The 21,604-nt window shown below is 47.8% G+C and overlaps 1 protein-coding gene across 3 annotated transcripts in view; it reads right to left on the bottom strand.

The window, feature by feature from the left end:
• The window catches only part of EPS8L2 (EPS8 signaling adaptor L2), a 238,811-nt gene that overhangs the window by 12,152 nt on the left and 205,055 nt on the right, over nucleotides 1-21,604 (bottom strand). For all 3 annotated transcript variants that reach the window (XM_077287807.1, XM_077287808.1, XM_077287809.1), the window contains 2 exons: nucleotides 1,595-1,724; nucleotides 374-551 (listed from right to left, as the gene is read on the bottom strand). In XM_077287807.1, coding sequence (XP_077143922.1) covers nucleotides 374-551; nucleotides 1,595-1,724 — 308 coding nt within the window. The remainder of the gene's footprint in view (nucleotides 1-373; nucleotides 552-1,594; nucleotides 1,725-21,604) is intronic.

The raw sequence follows: 21,604 nt of genomic DNA, 5'->3' as shown, positions 1-21,604 counted from the left end.
CGACTGATGCTGCCAGATCCGTTTTTTTCTCATAGACTTGTATTAGTGACGGATGGCCTCAAGTTTCATCCATCGTTCGCCGGATTCGTCGAAAATAGTTTGTCCGGCGGCCGGAGACAACGGACAAAGTTGAAAAATCAGACAGCGATGGATCCTTCACCGTCCGTCGTTTGCTCGAATGGAAGCCTAAAGGCGCCGTACCCGATTTATTTAGGATCCAGTTAGCCAGATCCGCCAGTCGGATCAGTCAAAAAACCGGATCCGTCGCATCAGTTTTTCACAATTTGCGACCGATCCGTCGAGCCAACAGATTGTGATTGACGGCAAAAAACTGATGTGTGAAAGGGGCCTAAGTGTGATTTTTGTTACTTACCCCTGACTAAAGCCCTTGGCTTCAAGCCAAGCTCTGACTTCCTCTGGCTCTGAATCGAACGTTAATGGTACATGCACTTGTTGAGGTTTTGGTACAGCAAAATTCCTTTTAGGTGCCTGCTGTGTTGTCAGCTTCTTCAGGAGTTCATCATTCAGTTCATCCATATTGTGGATTATCTCTGTAAGAATAACAGACCTGTTATCCACCGTCGACACCTTCACCCTTCATTATAAACTAGGATACGACAGCCCATTAATGCTAAGGCTGAAATGACACGGATAACAACTATGTAAAATGAGGAGCCTACGTGCATAGTTATACAATTCAGAGAATCCGACAACTCAAGAAGAATACGTATGGAATTGGCAGCGATTATTTGCACATTTGGTTGCTGTAGACCTGCTCTATATTAGCTCTGGGTTTTCCTTACTTCTTAATTCCTAGGAAGCGAGATGACGAAGACTAAAGGTACCTTCACACGAAGCGACGCTGCAGCGATAGCGACAACGATGCCGATCGCTGCAGCGTCGCTGTTTGATCGCTGGAGAGCTGTCACACAGACCGCTCTCCAGCGACCAACGATGCCGAGGCCCCCGGGTAACCAGGGTAAACATCGGGTTGCTAAGCGCAGGGCCGCGCTTAGTAACCCGATGTTTACCCTGGTTACCAGCGTAAAAGTAAAAAAAACAAACAGTACATGCTCACCTGCGCGTCCCCCAGCGTCTGCTTCCTGACACTGACTGAGCTCCGGCCCTAACAGCACAGCGGTGACGTCACCGCTGTGCTTTCACTTTCACTTTAGGGCCGGCGCTCAGTAAGTGTCAGGAAGCAGACGCTGGGGGACGCGCAGGTGAGCATGTACTGTTTGTTTTTTTTACTTTTACGCTGGTAACCAGGGTAAACATCGGGTTACTAAGCGCGGCCCTGCGCTTGGTAACCCGATGTTTACCCTGGTTACCAGTGTAAAACATCGCTGGTATCGTTGCTTTTGCTTTCAAACACAACGATACACAGCGATCGGACGACCAAATAAAGTTCTGGACTTTATTCAGCGACCAGCGACATCACAGCAGGATCCTGATCGCTGCTGCGTGTCAAACGAAACGATATCGCTAGCGAGGACGCTGCAACGTCACGGATCGCTAGCGATGTCGTTTCGTGTGAAGGTACCTTAAATTCACCATATTAAATACATACATGCAAGATTTCAGGGAAACTTACGCTCCTTCTTGTTGTTTGACCATCCAGATGTCTCACTCCCCCATTTATCACCAGCATAACTACCAGGAATCTTATATACCGGGCTAACGGGACCTCTGGAGCCTGTATCTCCTTTGTACTTGGGTCCAGCCTGAACATAAACCAGATAAGTATTAAAAAGGGCAAATAACTTTACACTAATTTAATTTAATGTATTTAAATGTTATTTTTTATAGAAATTTACACATTTTCTAAAAAAAATATATGTTTTGAAAAATAAAGTATGTCTTCAATGACAAAAAGGAGATTTTTGTGTACTCACCGTAAAATCTCTTTCTCTTAGCCTCTAATTGGGGGACACAGGACCATGGGTGTTATGCTGCTGTCCACTAGGAGGCGACACTATGCATAATCTGAAAAAGATTAACCGTGGCTCCTCCTCTGCAGTATACACCCCTGGACGGCGTCAGCCTTCTACAGTTTTGTGCAAAAGCAGTAGGAGGAACGTAACATGAATGACATGCACATGCCTATAAGAAGGCCACTATGTACGAGCTCAAAGAACAATATGAGAACTCAACAGTAACAACGGCCCGAAAAGGGCAACAGGGTGGGAGCTGTGTCCCCCAATTAGAGGCTAAGAGAAAGAGATTTTACGGTCAGTACACAAAAATCTCCTTTACTCTGTCGCCTCATTGGGGGACACAGGACCATGGGACGTCCTAAAGCAGTCCCTGGGTGGGAAGCAATGGATGAATATTGTGCAGACAGGCCCCTATACTTGGGGCACTGCCGCCTGCAGAACACATCTACCCAGGCTCGCTTCCGCTGAGGACTGGGTATGAACCCTGTAGTGTTTAGTAAACGAGTGTGGGCTAGTCCAAGTGGCCGCCTTACACACTTGTTGTGCCGAAGCCTGGAATCAAATGGCCCAGGAGGCCCCTACCGCCCGTGTAGAGTGTGCCGTAATACCGGCTGGAAGAGGAGAATTCTTAAGGCGGTAGGCCTCTTGTATGGTGGATGTGATCTTCCTGGCAAGGGTAGCTTTGAAAGCTGGGAGACCCTTGCGGCCACCTTCCGGAAGAAGGAAAAGGGATCAGACCTCCGGAAGGACACAGTCCTAGACACATATATACGCAATGCCCTGACAAGGTCAAGCGCATGCAGAGCCTTCTCCACTCTATGAACCAGGACCGGACAAAGGGAAGGCAGAGAAATTTCCTCATTGAGGTGGAAGTTGGACACAACCTTCGGAAGGAAGGATGGGACCGTACGGAGAACTACCTTGTCCTGGTGAAAAACCAGGAAGGGCCGTCTGCAGGAGAGTGCTGTCAGTTCAGACACCCTGCGTAGCGAGGTGATTGCCACGAGGAAAAAAACACCTTCTGGGAGAGAAGGCAGAGCAGGACCTCCTTAAGGGGTTCGAAGGGTGGTTCCTGCAATGCTGTCAGGACCAGGTTGAGGTCCCACGTTTCTAGTGGTCGTCTGTAGGGGGGAACCAATCGGGAAACCCCCTGAAGAAAAGTCCTTACTCGCAGCTTGGTAGCAATGCGCCTTTGAAAAAAAGCACTGAGAGTGCTGACACCTGGCTCTTAGGCGAGCCCAGGGACAGCCTGGCCTCCAGGCCCGATTGGAGAAAAAAACAGGTAGTTCGGGGAGGGAAGAAGGGAATGGGGTCTGGCCGCGAGATTCGCACCAGGTAAAGAGAACTTTCCAGGTACGGTCATAGATCTTGGCAGAAGCTGGCTTCCGTGCCCTGATCATGGTCCTAATGATGTCCGTCGAGAGCCCTGCCTGGGTTAGAACCCAGGTTTCAAGGGCCATGCTGTCAAATTGAGAGCCCCTGAGTTCTGGTGGTATAACGGGCCTTGTGATAGAAGATCCGGGCGGTCGGGGAGGCGCCAGGGGGCGTCTGCTGAAAGTTGTACGACGTCGGCGTACCATGTACGTCTGGGCCAGACCGGTGCGATTAAGATGGTTGGAACTCCATCTTGCTTGATCTTCCTTACCACTCTGGATAACAGGGGGAGAGGTGGAAAAATGTACAGAGGCTGGAACTGGGTCCAGTCCTGAACCAGAGCATCTGCTCCGAGCGACCGCGGATCGTGTGTTCTGGCCATGAAGTTGGAGACCTTGGCATTGAAGTGGGATGCCATTAGGTCTACACATCTGGGGTCCCCCAGCGATGGCAGATCTGACGAAAAATTTCGGGATGGAGAGACCACTCTCCCGAATCTATTCCTTGTCGTCTGAGGAAGTCTGCTTCCCAGTTGTCCACACCCGGAATGTGGACCGCTGAGAGAACTGAGCCTGTGTCCTCCACCTAGTGGAGGATGTGTGACACTTCTCGCATCGCCTGGGTACTGCGGGTCCCCCCTTGGTGATTCACATATGCCACAGTGGTGGCATTGTCCGATTGTATTCTGATGTGAGAGGCTGCCAGTAAGTGATGGAAGGTCCTCAATGCCAGGAGGATGGCACGAATTCCCAGGATGTTGATGGGCATGGTCGCTTCCACTGGGGACCACTTGCCCTGTGCCCTGTGGTGTAGGTGCACTGCACCCCAACCCGTCAGGCTCGCATCGGTGGTCAGAACCTTCCACTGACCTGTGAAGTCCCCTTTGCTAGCGAGGTTGGCTTGAGCCACCAGTGCAGGGACCTCTTGGTTGACGACGTTAGCCGGAACTCCCTGTCGAGAGAGAAAGGGATTCCTGTCCCAGGACATGAGAATGGCTAGTTGGAGAGGCCTGAGGTGAAACTGGGCCAAATTGGGACCGCTGCTATTGCTGCCCCCATCCTGCCGAGGACTCATGGCAAACCGGAGAGATCGAGGGGGTTTGCGGAAGAGGATGCGAACTCCTAGGCAGAGAGCCAGTGCCTTGTGCCTGGGAAAGAGCACTAGACCCCTGGAGGTGTTGTATAGCATTCCCAGGAAGGTCAGAGACAGACTCAGGGTTGGTGATGACCTTTGTAGGTTGACTAACCAGCCCATGCGACTCAGTGTCGATTGTGATTGAGATGCTGAGCTCGCAGTCCTTGAAGGTAGGAGCCTTGATGAGTAGATCGTCCAGGTATGGAACGACTACTATGCCTCTGGAGTGCAGGACGTCCATGGTGGCAGCCATGACCTTGGTAAACACTCTGGGAGCCGTGGCGAGTCCGAACGGAAGAGCCACGAACTGGTAGTGGTCCTGGTCGATTGCGAACCTGAGAAAACTCTGACAAGCAGATGCAATCGGTATATGCAGGTATGCGTCTTGTATTTCTATGAAGGCGAGATAGTCTCCCTTCTCCATGGACGCAATGATGGACCGAAGGGGACTTTAGCGGAAGTGACGAACCCGTACATATTTGTTGAGTTGTTTTAGGTCCAGTATGGGCTGTACGCTGCCTCCTTTCTTGGGGACTACAAATAGATTGGAGTAGAACCCTCGGAAGCGCCCGGCCGTGGGAACTGGTACTATGACTCCTGCTTGAAGAAGCGAGGGAACCGCTGGTGGAAGGCACAAGCCTTGGCTGGTGGTTTGGGGGGAACAGAGAGGAAGACTCGGTTCGGTGGGTTGGAGGTTGAACACTATCTTGTATCCGGAAGACACTAGTTCCCTGACCCACCTGTCTTCTGTAGTAGGCATCCAGATTTGCTGGAAGAGCAAAGTCGGCCGCCTACGGGTGGGATGTCTTCCGGGGTCCGTGAGTCATGAGGAAAAAATCTGAGGTTTACCTCCTTTGGGCTTTGACTGGCCTGCTTTTAACTGCCAGGTCTTGTCCGACCTTTGCGTCGACCATGAGTTGTCCCTGTGTGGGGAACGGTTACGATTTTGTGCTGGACGCGAGACGGACCAGCCCGAGGAATTCCGAAAGGATCGGAATTGGTTTTGTTACACTTCTTGTGAGTGCGTATAGGTTTCAGTTGAGGGAGAGAGGTACTCTTCCCCCTCGGTGGCGTTGGATATCATTGTGTCCAACTTTTCACCGAAAGGTCACCCACTGAGATACGAGAGGTGTTATGGTTCTCAATGGCAAGAGAACATAGCCCAGCATACATAGGAACTAGCTCTTGGAAGGATGGAAACTTAAACTGACCATGAACTAAACCTGCCGCACAACTAACAGTAGCCGGGTAGCGTAGCCTGCGTTTTATCCCTAGACGCCCAGCGCCGGCCGGAGGACTAACTAATCCTGGCAGAGGAAAATATAGTCCTGGCTCACCTCTAGAGAAATTTCCCCGAAAGGCAGACAGAGGCCCCCACATATATTGGCGGTGATTTAAGATGAAAATGACAAACGTAGTATGAAAATAGGTTTAGCAAAATCGAGGTCCGCTTACTAGATAGCAGGAAGACAGAAAGGGTACTTTCATGGTCAGCTGAAAACCCTATCAATACACCATCCTGAAATTACTTTAAGACTCTAGTATTAACTCATAACATCAGAGTGGCAATTTCAGATCACAAGAGCTTTCCAGACACAGAAACGAAACTGCAGCTGTGAACTGGAACAAAATGCAAAAAACAAACAAGGACAAAAGTCCGACTTAGCTGGAAGTTGTCTGGTAGCAGGAACATGCACAGAAAGGCTTCTGATTACAATGTTGACCGGCATGGAAGTGACAGAGGAGCAAGGTTAAATAGCGACTCCCACATCCTGATGGGAACAGGTGAACAGAGGGGATGATGCACACAAGTTCAATTCCACCAGTGGCCACCGGGGGAGCCCAAAATCCAATTTCACAACAGTACCCCCCCCTCAAGGAGGGGGCACCGAACCCTCACCAGAACCACCAGGGCGATCAGGATGAGCCCTATGAAAGGCACGGACCAGATCGGAGGCATGAACATCAGAGGCAGTCACCCAAGAATTATCCTCCTGACCGTATCCCTTCCATTTGACCAGATACTGGAGTTTCCGTCTGGAAACACGGGAGTCCAAGATTTTTTCCACAACGTACTCCAACTCGCCCTCAACCAACACCGGAGCAGGAGGCTCAACGGAAGGCACAACCGGTACCTCATACCTGCGCAACAATGACCGATGAAAAACATTATGAATAGAAAAAGATGCAGGGAGGTCCAAACGGAAGGACACAGGGTTAAGAATCTCCAATATCTTGTACGGGCCGATGAACCGAGGCTTAAACTTAGGAGAAGAAACCCTCATAGGGACAAAACGAGAAGACAACCACACCAAGTCCCCGACACAAAGCCGAGGACCAACCCGACGCCGGCGGTTGGCAAAAAGCTGAGTCTTCTCCTGGGACAACTTCAAATTGTCCACCACCTGCCCCCAAATCTGATGCAACCTCTCCACCACAGCATCCACTCCAGGACAATCCGAAGATTCCACCTGACCGGAGGAAAATCGAGGATGAAACCCCGAATTACAGAAAAAAGGAGACACCAAGGTGGCAGAGCTGGCCCGATTATTGAGGGCAAACTCCGCTAAAGGCAAAAAAGCAACCCAATCATCCTGATCTGCAGACACAAAACACCTCAAATAAGTCTCCAAAGTCTGATTCGTCCGCTCGGTCTGGCCATTAGTCTGAGGATGGAAAGCAGACGAGAAAGACAAATCTGTCATGATCTCAATGGCAAGAGAACATAGCATCAGCATATACAGGAACTAGCTCTTGGAAGATGGGAACTGAGCTGACCATGAACTAAACCTACCGCACAACTAGCAGTGGCCGGGTAGCATGCCTACGTTGATTCTAGATGCCCAGCACCAGCCGGAGGACTAAATAAAGCTAGCAGAGGAAAATATTAGTCCTAGCTCACCTCTAGAGAAATACCCCGAAAGGAGACAGAGGCCCCCCACATGTATTGGCGGTGAGTTAAGATGAAACAACAAACGTAGTATGAAAATAGGTTTAGCAAATTTGAGGTCCACTTACTACATAGCAGAAGACAGAAAGGACACTTTCATGGTCAGCTGAAAACCCTATCAAAACACCATCCAGAAATTACTTTAAAACTCTGGCATTAACTCATAACACCAGAGTGGCAATTCCTGTTCACAAGAGCTTTCCAGACACAGTAACGAAACTACAGCTGTGAACTGGAACAAAAATGCAAAAACAAACATGGACAAGAGTCCAACTTATCTAGTAGTTGTCTAGGAGCAGGAACAAGCACAGAGAGGCTTCTGATAACATTGTTGACCGGCAAGCAACTAACAGAGCAGCAAGGTTATATAGCGACTCCCACATCTTGATGGGAACAGGTGAACAGAGAAGATGAGGACACCAGTTCAATTCCACCAGTAGCCACCGGGGGAGCCCAGAATCCAAATTCACAACAGTACCCCCCCCTCAAGGAGGGGGCACCGAACCCTCACCAGAACCACCAGGGCGATCAGGATGGGCCCTATGAAAGGCACGAACCAGATCAGAGGCATGAACATCAGATGCATTCACCCAAGAATTATCCTCCTGGCCGTATCCCTTCCACTTGACCAGATACTGGAGTCTCCGTCTGGAAACACGAGAGTCTAAGATTTTCTCCACAACGTACTCCAACTCACCCTCAACCAACACCGGAGCAGGAGGCTCAACGGAAGGCACAACCGGTACCTCATACCTGCGCAATAATGACCGATGAAAAACGTTATGAATAGAAAAGGATGCAGGGAGGTCCAAACGGAAGGAAACAGGGTTAAGAATCTCCAATATCTTATACGGGCCGATGAACCGAGGCTTAAACTTAGGAGAAGAGACCCTCATAGGGACAAAACGAGAAGACAACCACACCAAATCCCCAACACAAAGCCGAGGACCAACACGACGGTGGCGGTTGGCAAAAAGCTGAGTCTTCTCCTGGGACAACCTCAAATTGTCCACCACCTGCCCCCAGATCTGATGCAATCTCTCCACCACAGCATCCACTCCAGGACAATCCGAAGATTCCACCTGACCAGAGGAAAATCGAGGATGAAACCCCGAATTACAGAAAAACGGGGACACCAAAGTGGCAGAGCTGGCCCGATTATTGAGAGCGAACTCCGCCAATGGCAAAAAAGCAACCCAATCATCCTGGTCAGCAGACACAAAACACCTCAGATATGTCTCCAGGGTCTGATTAATCCGCTCGGTCTGGCCATTCGTCTGAGGATGGAAAGCGGACGAAAAAGACAAATCTATGCCCATCCTAGCACAGAATGCCCGCCAAAATCTAGACACGAATTGGGTCCCTCTGTCAGAAACGATATTCTCAGGAATACCATGCAAACGAACAACATTTTGAAAAAACAGAGGAACCAACTCGGAAGAAGAAGGCAACTTGGGCAGAGGAACCAAATGGACCATCTTAGAAAAACGGTCACACACCACCCAGATGACAGACATCTTCTGTGAAACAGGCAGATCTGAAATAAAATCCATCGAGATGTGCGTCCAAGGCCTCTTAGGAATAGGCAAGGGCAACAATAATCCACTAGCCCGAGAACAACAAGGCTTGGCCCGAGCACAAACGTCACAAGACTGCACAAAGCCTCGCACATCTCGTGACAGGGAAGGCCACCAGAAGGACCTTGCCACCAAATCCCTGGTACCAAAAATGCCAGGATGACCTGCCAACGCAGAAGAATGAACCTCAGAGATGACTCTACTGGTCCAATCATCAGGAACAAACAGTTTATCAGGTGGGCAACGATCAGGTCTATCCGCCTGAAACTCCTGCAAGGCCCGCCGCAGGTCTGGAGAAACGGCTGACAATACCACTCCATCCTTAAGGATACCTGTGGGCTCAGAGTTACCAGGCGAGTCAGGCTCAAAACTCCTAGAAAGGGCATCCGCCTTAACATTCTTAGAACCCGGTAGGTATGACACCACAAAATTAAACCGAGAGAAAAATAATGACCAGCGCGCCTGTCTAGGATTCAGGCGCCTGGCGGTCTCAAGATAAATCAAATTTTTGTGGTCAGTCAATACCACCACCTGATGTCTGGCCCCCTCAAGCCAATGGCGCCACTCCTCAAAAGCCCACTTCATGGCCAAAAGCTCCCGATTCCCAACATCATAATTCCGCTCAGCGGGCGAAAATTTACGGGAAAAGAAGGCACAAGGCCTCATCACGGAGCAGTCAGAACTTTTCTGCGACAACACTGCCCCAGCTCCGATCTCAGAAGCGTCGACCTCAACCTGAAAAGGTAGAGCAACATCAGGCTGACGCAACACAGGTGCAGAGGAAAAACGGCGCTTAAGCTCCCGAAAGGCCTCCACAGCATCAGGGGACCAATCAGCAACATCAGCACCCTTCTTAGTCAAATCGGTCAATGGCTTAGCAATATCCGAAAAACCAGCAATAAATCGACGATAAAAGTTAGCAAAGCCCAAAAATTTCTGAAGACTCTTAAGAGAAGAGGGCTGCGTCCAATCACAAATAGCTTGAACCTTGACAGGATCCATTTCAATGGAAGAGGGGGAAAAAATATATCCCAAAAAGGAAATCCTCTGTACCCCAAAAACACACTTAGAACCCTTCACACACAAAGAATTAGACCGCAAAACCTGAAAAACCCTCCTGACTTGCTGGACATGAGAGTCCCAGTCATCCGAAAAAATCAGAATATCATCCAGATACACAATCATAAATTTATCCAAATAATCGCGAAAAATATCATGCATAAAGGACTGGAAAACTGACGGAGCATTTGAAAGACCAAAAGGCATCACTAAATACTCAAAGTGGCCCTCGGGCGTATTAAATGCGGTTTTCCACTCATCCCCCTGCCTGATTCGCACCAAATTATACGCCCCACGAAGGTCAATCTTAGAGAACCACTTGGCCCCCTTTATGCGAGCAAACAAATCAGTCAGCAACGGCAATGGGTATTGATATTTAACAGTGATTTTATTCAAAAGCCGATAATCAATACATGGTCTCAAAGAGCCGTCTTTTTTTGACACAAAGAAAAAACCGGCTCCTAAGGGAGATGACGATGGACGAATATGTCCCTTTTCCAAGGACTCCTTTATATATTCTCGCATAGCAGCATGTTCAGGCACAGACAGATTAAATAAACGACCCTTTGGGTATTTACTACCTGGGATTAAATCTATGGCACAATCGCACTCTCGGTGCGGAGGTAACGAACCAAGCTTGGATTCTTCAAAGACGTCACGATAGTCAGACAGGAACTCAGGAATTTCAGAGGGAATAGATGATGAAATGGAAACCACAGGTACATCCCCATGAGCCCCCTTACATCCCCAGCTCAACACAGACATAGCTCTCCAGTCGAGGACTGGGTTGTGAGATTGCAGCCAAGGCAATCCTAGCACCAAATCATCATGTAGATTATACAGCACCAGAAAGCGAATAATCTCCTGGTGATCCGGATTAATACGCATAGTTACTTGTGTCCAGTATTGTGGTTTATTATTAGCCAATGGGGTGGAGTCAATCCCCTTCAGAGGAATAGGAGTCTCCAAAGGCTCTAAATCATACCCACAGCGTTTGGCAAAGGACCAATCCATAAGACTCAATGCGGCGCCAGAGTCGACATAGGCGTCCGTGGTAATAGATGACAAGGAGCAAATCAGGGTCACAGATAGAATAAACTTAGACGGTAAGGTGCAAATGGAAACAGATTTACCAAGCTTTTTAGTGCGCTTAGAGCATGCTGATATAACATGAGTAGAATCACCACAATAGAAACACAACCCATTTTTCCGTCTAAAATTCTGCCGCTCGCTTCGGGACAGAATTCTATCACACTGCATACTCTCTGGCGACTTCTCAGTGGACACCGCCAGATGGTGCACTGGTTTGCGCTCCCGCAAACGCCTATCGATCTGAATAGCCATTGTCATGGACTCATTCAGACCCGCAGGCACAGGGAACCCCACCATAACATCCTTAATGGCATCAGAGAGACCCTCTCTGAAAGTCGCCGCCAGGGCGCACTCATTCCACTGAGTAAGCACAGACCATTTACGGAATCTTTGGCAGTAAATTTCCGCTTCATCTTGCCCCTGAGATAGGGACATCAAAGTTTTTTCTGCCTGAAGCTCCAAATGAGGTTCGTCATAAAGCAACCCCAAGGCCAGAAAAAACGCATCCACATTGAGCAACGCAGGATCCCCTGGTGCCAATGCAAAAGCCCAATCTTGAGGGTCGCCCCGGAGCAAGGAAATCACAATCCTGACCTGCTGTGCAGGGTCTCCGGCAGAGCGAGATTTCAGGGACAAAAATAATTTGCAATTATTTCGAAAATTCTGAAACCCGGATCTATTCCCCGAGAAAAATTCCGGCAAGGGAATTCTCGGCTCAGATACAGGTGCATGACAAACAAAATCCTGCAAATTTTGTACTTTCGTGGCGAGATTATTCAAACCTGCAGTTACACTCTGAAGATCCATTACAAACAGGTGGACACAGAGCCATTCAAAGATTAGAAGGAGAGAAAGAGAAAAAAAAAAAAAGGCTGCAGCATAGACAGACTGGCAAGAGGTCCAATTAAGAGCACACTCAAGAGGACAAAAAAAAAAAAAAAAAATCTCAGCAGACTTCTTATTTCTCTCCTTTCTCAGCCAAGGATTTTAACCCTTTAGTCGTCCGGTCAAACTGTCATGATCTCAATGGCAAGAGAACATAGCATCAGCATATACAGGAACTAGCTCTTGGAAGATGGGAACTGAGCTGACCATGAACTAAACCTACCGCACAACTAGCAGTGGCCGGGTAGCATGCCTACGTTGATTCTAGATGCCCAGCACCAGCCGGAGGACTAAATAAAGCTAGCAGAGGAAAATATTAGTCCTAGCTCACCTCTAGAGAAATACCCCGAAAGGAGACAGAGGCCCCCCACATGTATTGGCGGTGAGTTAAGATGAAACAACAAACGTAGTATGAAAATAGGTTTAGCAAATTTGAGGTCCACTTACTACATAGCAGAAGACAGAAAGGACACTTTCATGGTCAGCTGAAAACCCTATCAAAACACCATCCAGAAATTACTTTAAAACTCTGGCATTAACTCATAACACCAGAGTGGCAATTCCTGTTCACAAGAGCTTTCCAGACACAGTAACGAAACTACAGCTGTGAACTGGAACAAAAATGCAAAAACAAACATGGACAAGAGTCCAACTTATCTAGTAGTTGTCTAGGAGCAGGAACAAGCACAGAGAGGCTTCTGATAACATTGTTGACCGGCAAGCAACTAACAGAGCAGCAAGGTTATATAGCGACTCCCACATCTTGATGGGAACAGGTGAACAGAGAAGATGAGGACACCAGTTCAATTCCACCAGTAGCCACCGGGGGAGCCCAGAATCCAAATTCACAACAGTACCCCCCCCTCAAGGAGGGGGCACCGAACCCTCACCAGAACCACCAGGGCGATCAGGATGGGCCCTATGAAAGGCACGAACCAGATCAGAGGCATGAACATCAGATGCATTCACCCAAGAATTATCCTCCTGGCCGTATCCCTTCCACTTGACCAGATACTGGAGTCTCCGTCTGGAAACACGAGAGTCTAAGATTTTCTCCACAACGTACTCCAACTCACCCTCAACCAACACCGGAGCAGGAGGCTCAACGGAAGGCACAACCGGTACCTCATACCTGCGCAATAATGACCGATGAAAAACGTTATGAATAGAAAAGGATGCAGGGAGGTCCAAACGGAAGGAAACAGGGTTAAGAATCTCCAATATCTTATACGGGCCGATGAACCGAGGCTTAAACTTAGGAGAAGAGACCCTCATAGGGACAAAACGAGAAGACAACCACACCAAATCCCCAACACAAAGCCGAGGACCAACACGACGGTGGCGGTTGGCAAAAAGCTGAGTCTTCTCCTGGGACAACCTCAAATTGTCCACCACCTGCCCCCAGATCTGATGCAATCTCTCCACCACAGCATCCACTCCAGGACAATCCGAAGATTCCACCTGACCAGAGGAAAATCGAGGATGAAACCCCGAATTACAGAAAAACGGGGACACCAAAGTGGCAGAGCTGGCCCGATTATTGAGAGCGAACTCCGCCAATGGCAAAAAAGCAACCCAATCATCCTGGTCAGCAGACACAAAACACCTCAGATATGTCTCCAGGGTCTGATTAATCCGCTCGGTCTGGCCATTCGTCTGAGGATGGAAAGCGGACGAAAAAGACAAATCTATGCCCATCCTAGCACAGAATGCCCGCCAAAATCTAGACACGAATTGGGTCCCTCTGTCAGAAACGATATTCTCAGGAATACCATGCAAACGAACAACATTTTGAAAAAACAGAGGAACCAACTCGGAAGAAGAAGGCAACTTGGGCAGAGGAACCAAATGGACCATCTTAGAAAAACGGTCACACACCACCCAGATGACAGACATCTTCTGTGAAACAGGCAGATCTGAAATAAAATCCATCGAGATGTGCGTCCAAGGCCTCTTAGGAATAGGCAAGGGCAACAATAATCCACTAGCCCGAGAACAACAAGGCTTGGCCCGAGCACAAACGTCACAAGACTGCACAAAGCCTCGCACATCTCGTGACAGGGAAGGCCACCAGAAGGACCTTGCCACCAAATCCCTGGTACCAAAAATGCCAGGATGACCTGCCAACGCAGAAGAATGAACCTCAGAGATGACTCTACTGGTCCAATCATCAGGAACAAACAGTTTATCAGGTGGGCAACGATCAGGTCTATCCGCCTGAAACTCCTGCAAGGCCCGCCGCAGGTCTGGAGAAACGGCTGACAATACCACTCCATCCTTAAGGATACCTGTGGGCTCAGAGTTACCAGGCGAGTCAGGCTCAAAACTCCTAGAAAGGGCATCCGCCTTAACATTCTTAGAACCCGGTAGGTATGACACCACAAAATTAAACCGAGAGAAAAATAATGACCAGCGCGCCTGTCTAGGATTCAGGCGCCTGGCGGTCTCAAGATAAATCAAATTTTTGTGGTCAGTCAATACCACCACCTGATGTCTGGCCCCCTCAAGCCAATGGCGCCACTCCTCAAAAGCCCACTTCATGGCCAAAAGCTCCCGATTCCCAACATCATAATTCCGCTCAGCGGGCGAAAATTTACGGGAAAAGAAGGCACAAGGCCTCATCACGGAGCAGTCAGAACTTTTCTGCGACAACACTGCCCCAGCTCCGATCTCAGAAGCGTCGACCTCAACCTGAAAAGGTAGAGCAACATCAGGCTGACGCAACACAGGTGCAGAGGAAAAACGGCGCTTAAGCTCCCGAAAGGCCTCCACAGCATCAGGGGACCAATCAGCAACATCAGCACCCTTCTTAGTCAAATCGGTCAATGGCTTAGCAATATCCGAAAAACCAGCAATAAATCGACGATAAAAGTTAGCAAAGCCCAAAAATTTCTGAAGACTCTTAAGAGAAGAGGGCTGCGTCCAATCACAAATAGCTTGAACCTTGACAGGATCCATTTCAATGGAAGAGGGGGAAAAAATATATCCCAAAAAGGAAATCCTCTGTACCCCAAAAACACACTTAGAACCCTTCACACACAAAGAATTAGACCGCAAAACCTGAAAAACCCTCCTGACTTGCTGGACATGAGAGTCCCAGTCATCCGAAAAAATCAGAATATCATCCAGATACACAATCATAAATTTATCCAAATAATCGCGAAAAATATCATGCATAAAGGACTGGAAAACTGACGGAGCATTTGAAAGACCAAAAGGCATCACTAAATACTCAAAGTGGCCCTCGGGCGTATTAAATGCGGTTTTCCACTCATCCCCCTGCCTGATTCGCACCAAATTATACGCCCCACGAAGGTCAATCTTAGAGAACCACTTGGCCCCCTTTATGCGAGCAAACAAATCAGTCAGCAACGGCAATGGGTATTGATATTTAACAGTGATTTTATTCAAAAGCCGATAATCAATACATGGTCTCAAAGAGCCGTCTTTTTTTGACACAAAGAAAAAACCGGCTCCTAAGGGAGATGACGATGGACGAATATGTCCCTTTTCCAAGGACTCCTTTATATATTCTCGCATAGCAGCATGTTCAGGCACAGACAGATTAAATAAACGACCCTTTGGGTATTTACTACCTGGGATTAAATCTATGGCACAATCGCACTCTCGGTGCGGAGGTAACGAACCAAGCTTGGATTCTTCAAAGACGTCACGATAGTCAGACAGGAACTCAGGAATTTCAGAGGGAATAGATGATGAAATGGAAACCACAGGTACATCCCCATGAGCCCCCTTACATCCCCAGCTCAACACAGACATAGCTCTCCAGTCGAGGACTGGGTTGTGAGATTGCAGCCAAGGCAATCCTAGCACCAAATCATCATGTAGATTATACAGCACCAGAAAGCGAATAATCTCCTGGTGATCCGGATTAATACGCATAGTTACTTGTGTCCAGTATTGTGGTTTATTATTAGCCAATGGGGTGGAGTCAATCCCCTTCAGAGGAATAGGAGTCTCCAAAGGCTCTAAATCATACCCACAGCGTTTGGCAAAGGACCAATCCATAAGACTCAATGCGGCGCCAGAGTCGACATAGGCGTCCGTGGTAATAGATGACAAGGAGCAAATCAGGGTCACAGATAGAATAAACTTAGACGGTAAGGTGCAAATGGAAACAGATTTACCAAGCTTTTTAGTGCGCTTAGAGCATGCTGATATAACATGAGTAGAATCACCACAATAGAAACACAACCCATTTTTCCGTCTAAAATTCTGCCGCTCGCTTCGGGACAGAATTCTATCACACTGCATACTCTCTGGCGACTTCTCAGTGGACACCGCCAGATGGTGCACTGGTTTGCGCTCCCGCAAACGCCTATCGATCTGAATAGCCATTGTCATGGACTCATTCAGACCCGCAGGCACAGGGAACCCCACCATAACATCCTTAATGGCATCAGAGAGACCCTCTCTGAAAGTCGCCGCCAGGGCGCACTCATTCCACTGAGTAAGCACAGACCATTTACGGAATCTTTGGCAGTAAATTTCCGCTTCATCTTGCCCCTGAGATAGGGACATCAAAGTTTTTTCTGCCTGAAGCTCCAAATGAGGTTCGTCATAAAGCAACCCCAAGGCCAGAAAAAACGCATCCACATTGAGCAACGCAGGATCCCCTGGTGCCAATGCAAAAGCCCAATCTTGAGGGTCGCCCCGGAGCAAGGAAATCACAATCCTGACCTGCTGTGCAGGGTCTCCGGCAGAGCGAGATTTCAGGGACAAAAATAATTTGCAATTATTTCGAAAATTCTGAAACCCGGATCTATTCCCCGAGAAAAATTCCGGCAAGGGAATTCTCGGCTCAGATACAGGTGCATGACAAACAAAATCCTGCAAATTTTGTACTTTCGTGGCGAGATTATTCAAACCTGCAGTTACACTCTGAAGATCCATTACAAACAGGTGGACACAGAGCCATTCAAAGATTAGAAGGAGAGAAAGAGAAAAAAAAAAAAAGGCTGCAGCATAGACAGACTGGCAAGAGGTCCAATTAAGAGCACACTCAAGAGGACAAAAAAAAAAAAAAAAAATCTCAGCAGACTTCTTATTTCTCTCCTTTCTCAGCCAAGGATTTTAACCCTTTAGTCGTCCGGTCAAACTGTCATGATCTCAATGGCAAGAGAACATAGCATCAGCATATACAGGAACTAGCTCTTGGAAGATGGGAACTGAGCTGACCATGAACTAAACCTACCGCACAACTAGCAGTGGCCGGGTAGCATGCCTACGTTGATTCTAGATGCCCAGCACCAGCCGGAGGACTAAATAAAGCTAGCAGAGGAAAATATTAGTCCTAGCTCACCTCTAGAGAAATACCCCGAAAGGAGACAGAGGCCCCCCACATGTATTGGCGGTGAGTTAAGATGAAACAACAAACGTAGTATGAAAATAGGTTTAGCAAATTTGAGGTCCACTTACTACATAGCAGAAGACAGAAAGGACACTTTCATGGTCAGCTGAAAACCCTATCAAAACACCATCCAGAAATTACTTTAAAACTCTGGCATTAACTCATAACACCAGAGTGGCAATTCCTGTTCACAAGAGCTTTCCAGACACAGTAACGAAACTACAGCTGTGAACTGGAACAAAAATGCAAAAACAAACATGGACAAGAGTCCAACTTATCTAGTAGTTGTCTAGGAGCAGGAACAAGCACAGAGAGGCTTCTGATAACATTGTTGACCGGCAAGCAACTAACAGAGCAGCAAGGTTATATAGCGACTCCCACATCTTGATGGGAACAGGTGAACAGAGAAGATGAGGACACCAGTTCAATTCCACCAGTAGCCACCGGGGGAGCCCAGAATCCAAATTCACAACACAAATCTATGCCCATCCTAGCACAGAATGCCCGCCAAAATCTAGACACGAATTGGGTTCCTCTGTCAGAAACGATATTCTCCGGAATACCATGCAAACGAACCACATTTTGAAAAAACAGAGGAACCAACTCGGAAGAAGAAGGCAACTTAGGCAGGGGAACCAAATGGACCATCTTAGAGAAACGGTCACACACCACCCAGATGACAGACATCTTCTGAGAAACAGGAAGATCCGAAATAAAATCCATCGAGATGTGCGTCCAAGGCCTCTTCGGGATAGGCAAGGGCAACAACAATCCACTAGCCCGAGAACAACAAGGCTTGGCCCGAGCACAAACGTCACAAGACTGCACAAAGCCTCGTACATCTCGTGACAGGGAAGGCCACCAGAAGGACCTTGCCACCAAATCCCTGGTACCAAAGATTCCAGGATGACCTGCCAACGCAGAAGAATGAACCTCAGAAATGACTTTACTGGTCCAATCATCAGGAACAAACAGTCTACCAGGTGGGCAACGATCAGGTCTATCCGCCTGAAAATCCTGCAAGGCCCGCCGCAGGTCTGGAGAAACGGCAGACAATATCACTCCATCCTTAAGGATACCTGTAGGTTCAGAATTACCAGGGGAGTCAGGCTCAAAACTCCTAGAAAGGGCATCCGCCTTAACATTCTTAGAACCCGGTAGGTATGACACCACAAAATTAAACCGAGAGAAAAACAACGACCAGCGCGCCTGTCTAGGATTCAGGCGTCTGGCGGACTCAAGATAAATTAAATTTTTGTGGTCGGTCAATACCACCACCTGATGTCTAGCCCCCTCAAGCCAATGACGCCACTCCTCAAAAGCCCACTTCATGGCCAAAAGCTCCCGATTCCCAATATCATAATTCCGCTCGGCGGGCGAAAATTTACGAGAAAAAAAAGCACAAGGTTTCATCACGGAGCAGTCGGAACTTCTTTGCGACAAAACCGCCCCAGCTCCGATTTCAGAAGCGTCGACCTCAACCTGAAAAGGAAGAGCAACATCAGGCTGACGCAACACAGGGGCGGAAGAAAAGCGGCGCTTAAGCTCCCGAAAGGCCTCCACAGCAGCAGGGGACCAATCAGCAACATCAGCACCCTTCTTAGTCAAATCAGTCAATGGTTTAACAACATCAGAAAAACCAGCAATAAATCGACGATAAAAGTTAGCAAAGCCCAAAAATTTCTGAAGACTCTTAAGAGAAGAGGGTTGCGTCCAATCACAAATAGCCCGAACCTTGACAGGATCCATCTCGATGGAAGAGGGGGAAAAAATGTATCCCAAGAAGGAAATCTTTTGAACCCCAAAAACGCACTTAGAACCCTTCACACACAAGGAATTAGACCGCAAAACCTGAAAAACCCTCCTGACCTGCTGGACATGAGAGTCCCAGTCATCCGAAAAAATCAGAATATCATCCAGATACACGATCATAAATTTATCCAAATAATCACGGAAAATGTCATGCATAAAGGACTGAAAGACTGAAGGGGCATTTGAAAGGCCAAAAGGCATCACCAAATACTCAAAGTGGCCCTCGGGCGTATTAAATGCGGTTTTCCACTCATCCCCCTGCTTAATTCGCACCAAATTATACGCCCCACGGAGATCTATCTTAGAGAACCACTTGGCCCCTTTTATGCGAGCAAACAAATCAGTCAGCAGTGGCAACGGATATTGATATTTAACCGTGATTTTATTCAAAAGCCGATAATCAATACACGGCCTCAAAGAGCCATCTTTCTTAGACACAAAGAAAAAACCGGCTCCTAAGGGAGATGACGAAGGACGAATATGTCCCTTTTCCAAGGACTCCTTTATATATTCTCGCATAGCAGCATGTTCAGGCACAGACAGATTAAGTAAACGACCCTTAGGGTATTTACTACCCGGAATCAAATCTATGGCACAATCGCACTCCCGGTGCGGAGGTAATGAACCAAGCTTAGGTTCTTCAAAAACGTCACGATAGTCAGACAAGAATTCAGGAATCTCAGAGGGAATAGATGACGAAATGGAAACCAAAGGTACGTCCCCATGCATCCCCTTACATCCCCAGCTTAACACAGACATAGCGTTCCAGTCGAGGACTGGGTTATGAGATTGCAGCCATGGCAATCCAAGCACCAACACATCATGTAGATTATACAGCACAAGAAAGCGAATAATCTCCTGATGATCCGGATTAATTCGCATAGTTACTTGTGTCCAGTATTGTGGTTTATTACTAGCCAATGGGGTGGAGTCAATCCCCTTCAGAGGTATAGGAGTTTCAAGAGGCTCTAAATCATACCCACAGCGTTTGGCAAAGGACCAATCCATAAGACTCAAAGCGGCGCCAGAGTCGACATAGGCATCCGCGGTAATAGATGATAAAGAACAAATCAGGGTCACAGATAGAATAAACTTAGACTGAAAAGTGCCAATTGAAACTGACTTATCAAGCTTCTTAGTACGCTTAGAGCATGCTGATATAACATGAGTTGAATCACCACAATAAAAGCACATCCCATTTTTTCGTCTAAAATTCTGCCGTTCGCTTCTGGACAGAATTCTATCACATTGCATATTCTCTGGCGTCTTCTCAGTAGACACCGCCAAATGGTGCACAGGTTTGCGCTCCCGCAGACGTCTATCGATCTGGATAGCCATTGTCATGGACTCATTCAGACCCGCAGGCACAGGGAACCCCACCATAACATCCTTAACGGCATCAGAGAGACCCTCTCTGAAATTCGCCGCCAGGGCGCACTCATTCCACTGAGTAAGCACAGACCATTTACGGAATTTTTGGCAGTATATTTCAACTTCATCTTGCCCCTGAGATAGGGACATCAAGGCTTTTTCCGCCTGAAGCTCTAAATGAGGTTCCTCATAAAGCAACCCCAAGGCCAGAAAAAACGCATCCACATTGAGCAACGCAGGATCCCCTGGAGCCAATGCAAAAGCCCAATCTTGAGGGTCGCCCCGGAGCAAGGAAATCACAATCCTGACCTGCTGAGCAGGATCTCCAGCAGAGCGAGATTTCAGGGACAAAAACAACTTGCAATTATTTTTGAAATTTTGAAAGCAAGATCTATTCCCCGAGAAAAATTCAGGCAAAGGAATTCTAGGTTCAGATATAGGAACATGAACAACAAAATCTTGTAAATTTTGAACTTTCGTGGTGAGATTATTCAAACCTGCAGCTAAACTCTGAATATCCATTTTAAACAGGTGAACACAGAGCCATTCCAGGATTAGAAGGAGAGAGAGAGAGGAAGGCTGCAATATAGGCAGACTTGCAAGTGATTCAATTGAAAGCACACTCAGAACTGAAGGAAAAAAAAAAAAAAAAAAAAAATTTTTCAGCAGACTTCTTTTTTCTCTCCTTTCTCTGCCAATTAATTTAACCCTTTGTGGGCCGGTCAAACTGTTATGGTTCTCAATGGCAAGAGAACATAGCCCAGCATACATAGGAACTAGCTCTTGGAAGGATGGAAACTTAAACTGACCATGAACTAAACCTGCCGCACAACTAACAGTAGCCGGGTAGCGTAGCCTGCGTTTTATCCCTAGACGCCCAGCGCCGGCCGGAGGACTAACTAATCCTGGCAGAGGAAAATATAGTCCTGGCTCACCTCTAGAGAAATTTCCCCGAAAGGCAGACAGAGGCCCCCACATATATTGGCGGTGATTTAAGATGAAAATGACAAACGTAGTATGAAAATAGGTTTAGCAAAATCGA

Source organism: Ranitomeya variabilis, chromosome 2 (genome assembly GCF_051348905.1).
Source record: "Ranitomeya variabilis isolate aRanVar5 chromosome 2, aRanVar5.hap1, whole genome shotgun sequence".
In the NCBI taxonomy this organism is placed as follows: domain Eukaryota; kingdom Metazoa; phylum Chordata; class Amphibia; order Anura; family Dendrobatidae; genus Ranitomeya; species Ranitomeya variabilis.
This window is presented reverse-complemented; position numbering and strand designations above follow the sequence as displayed.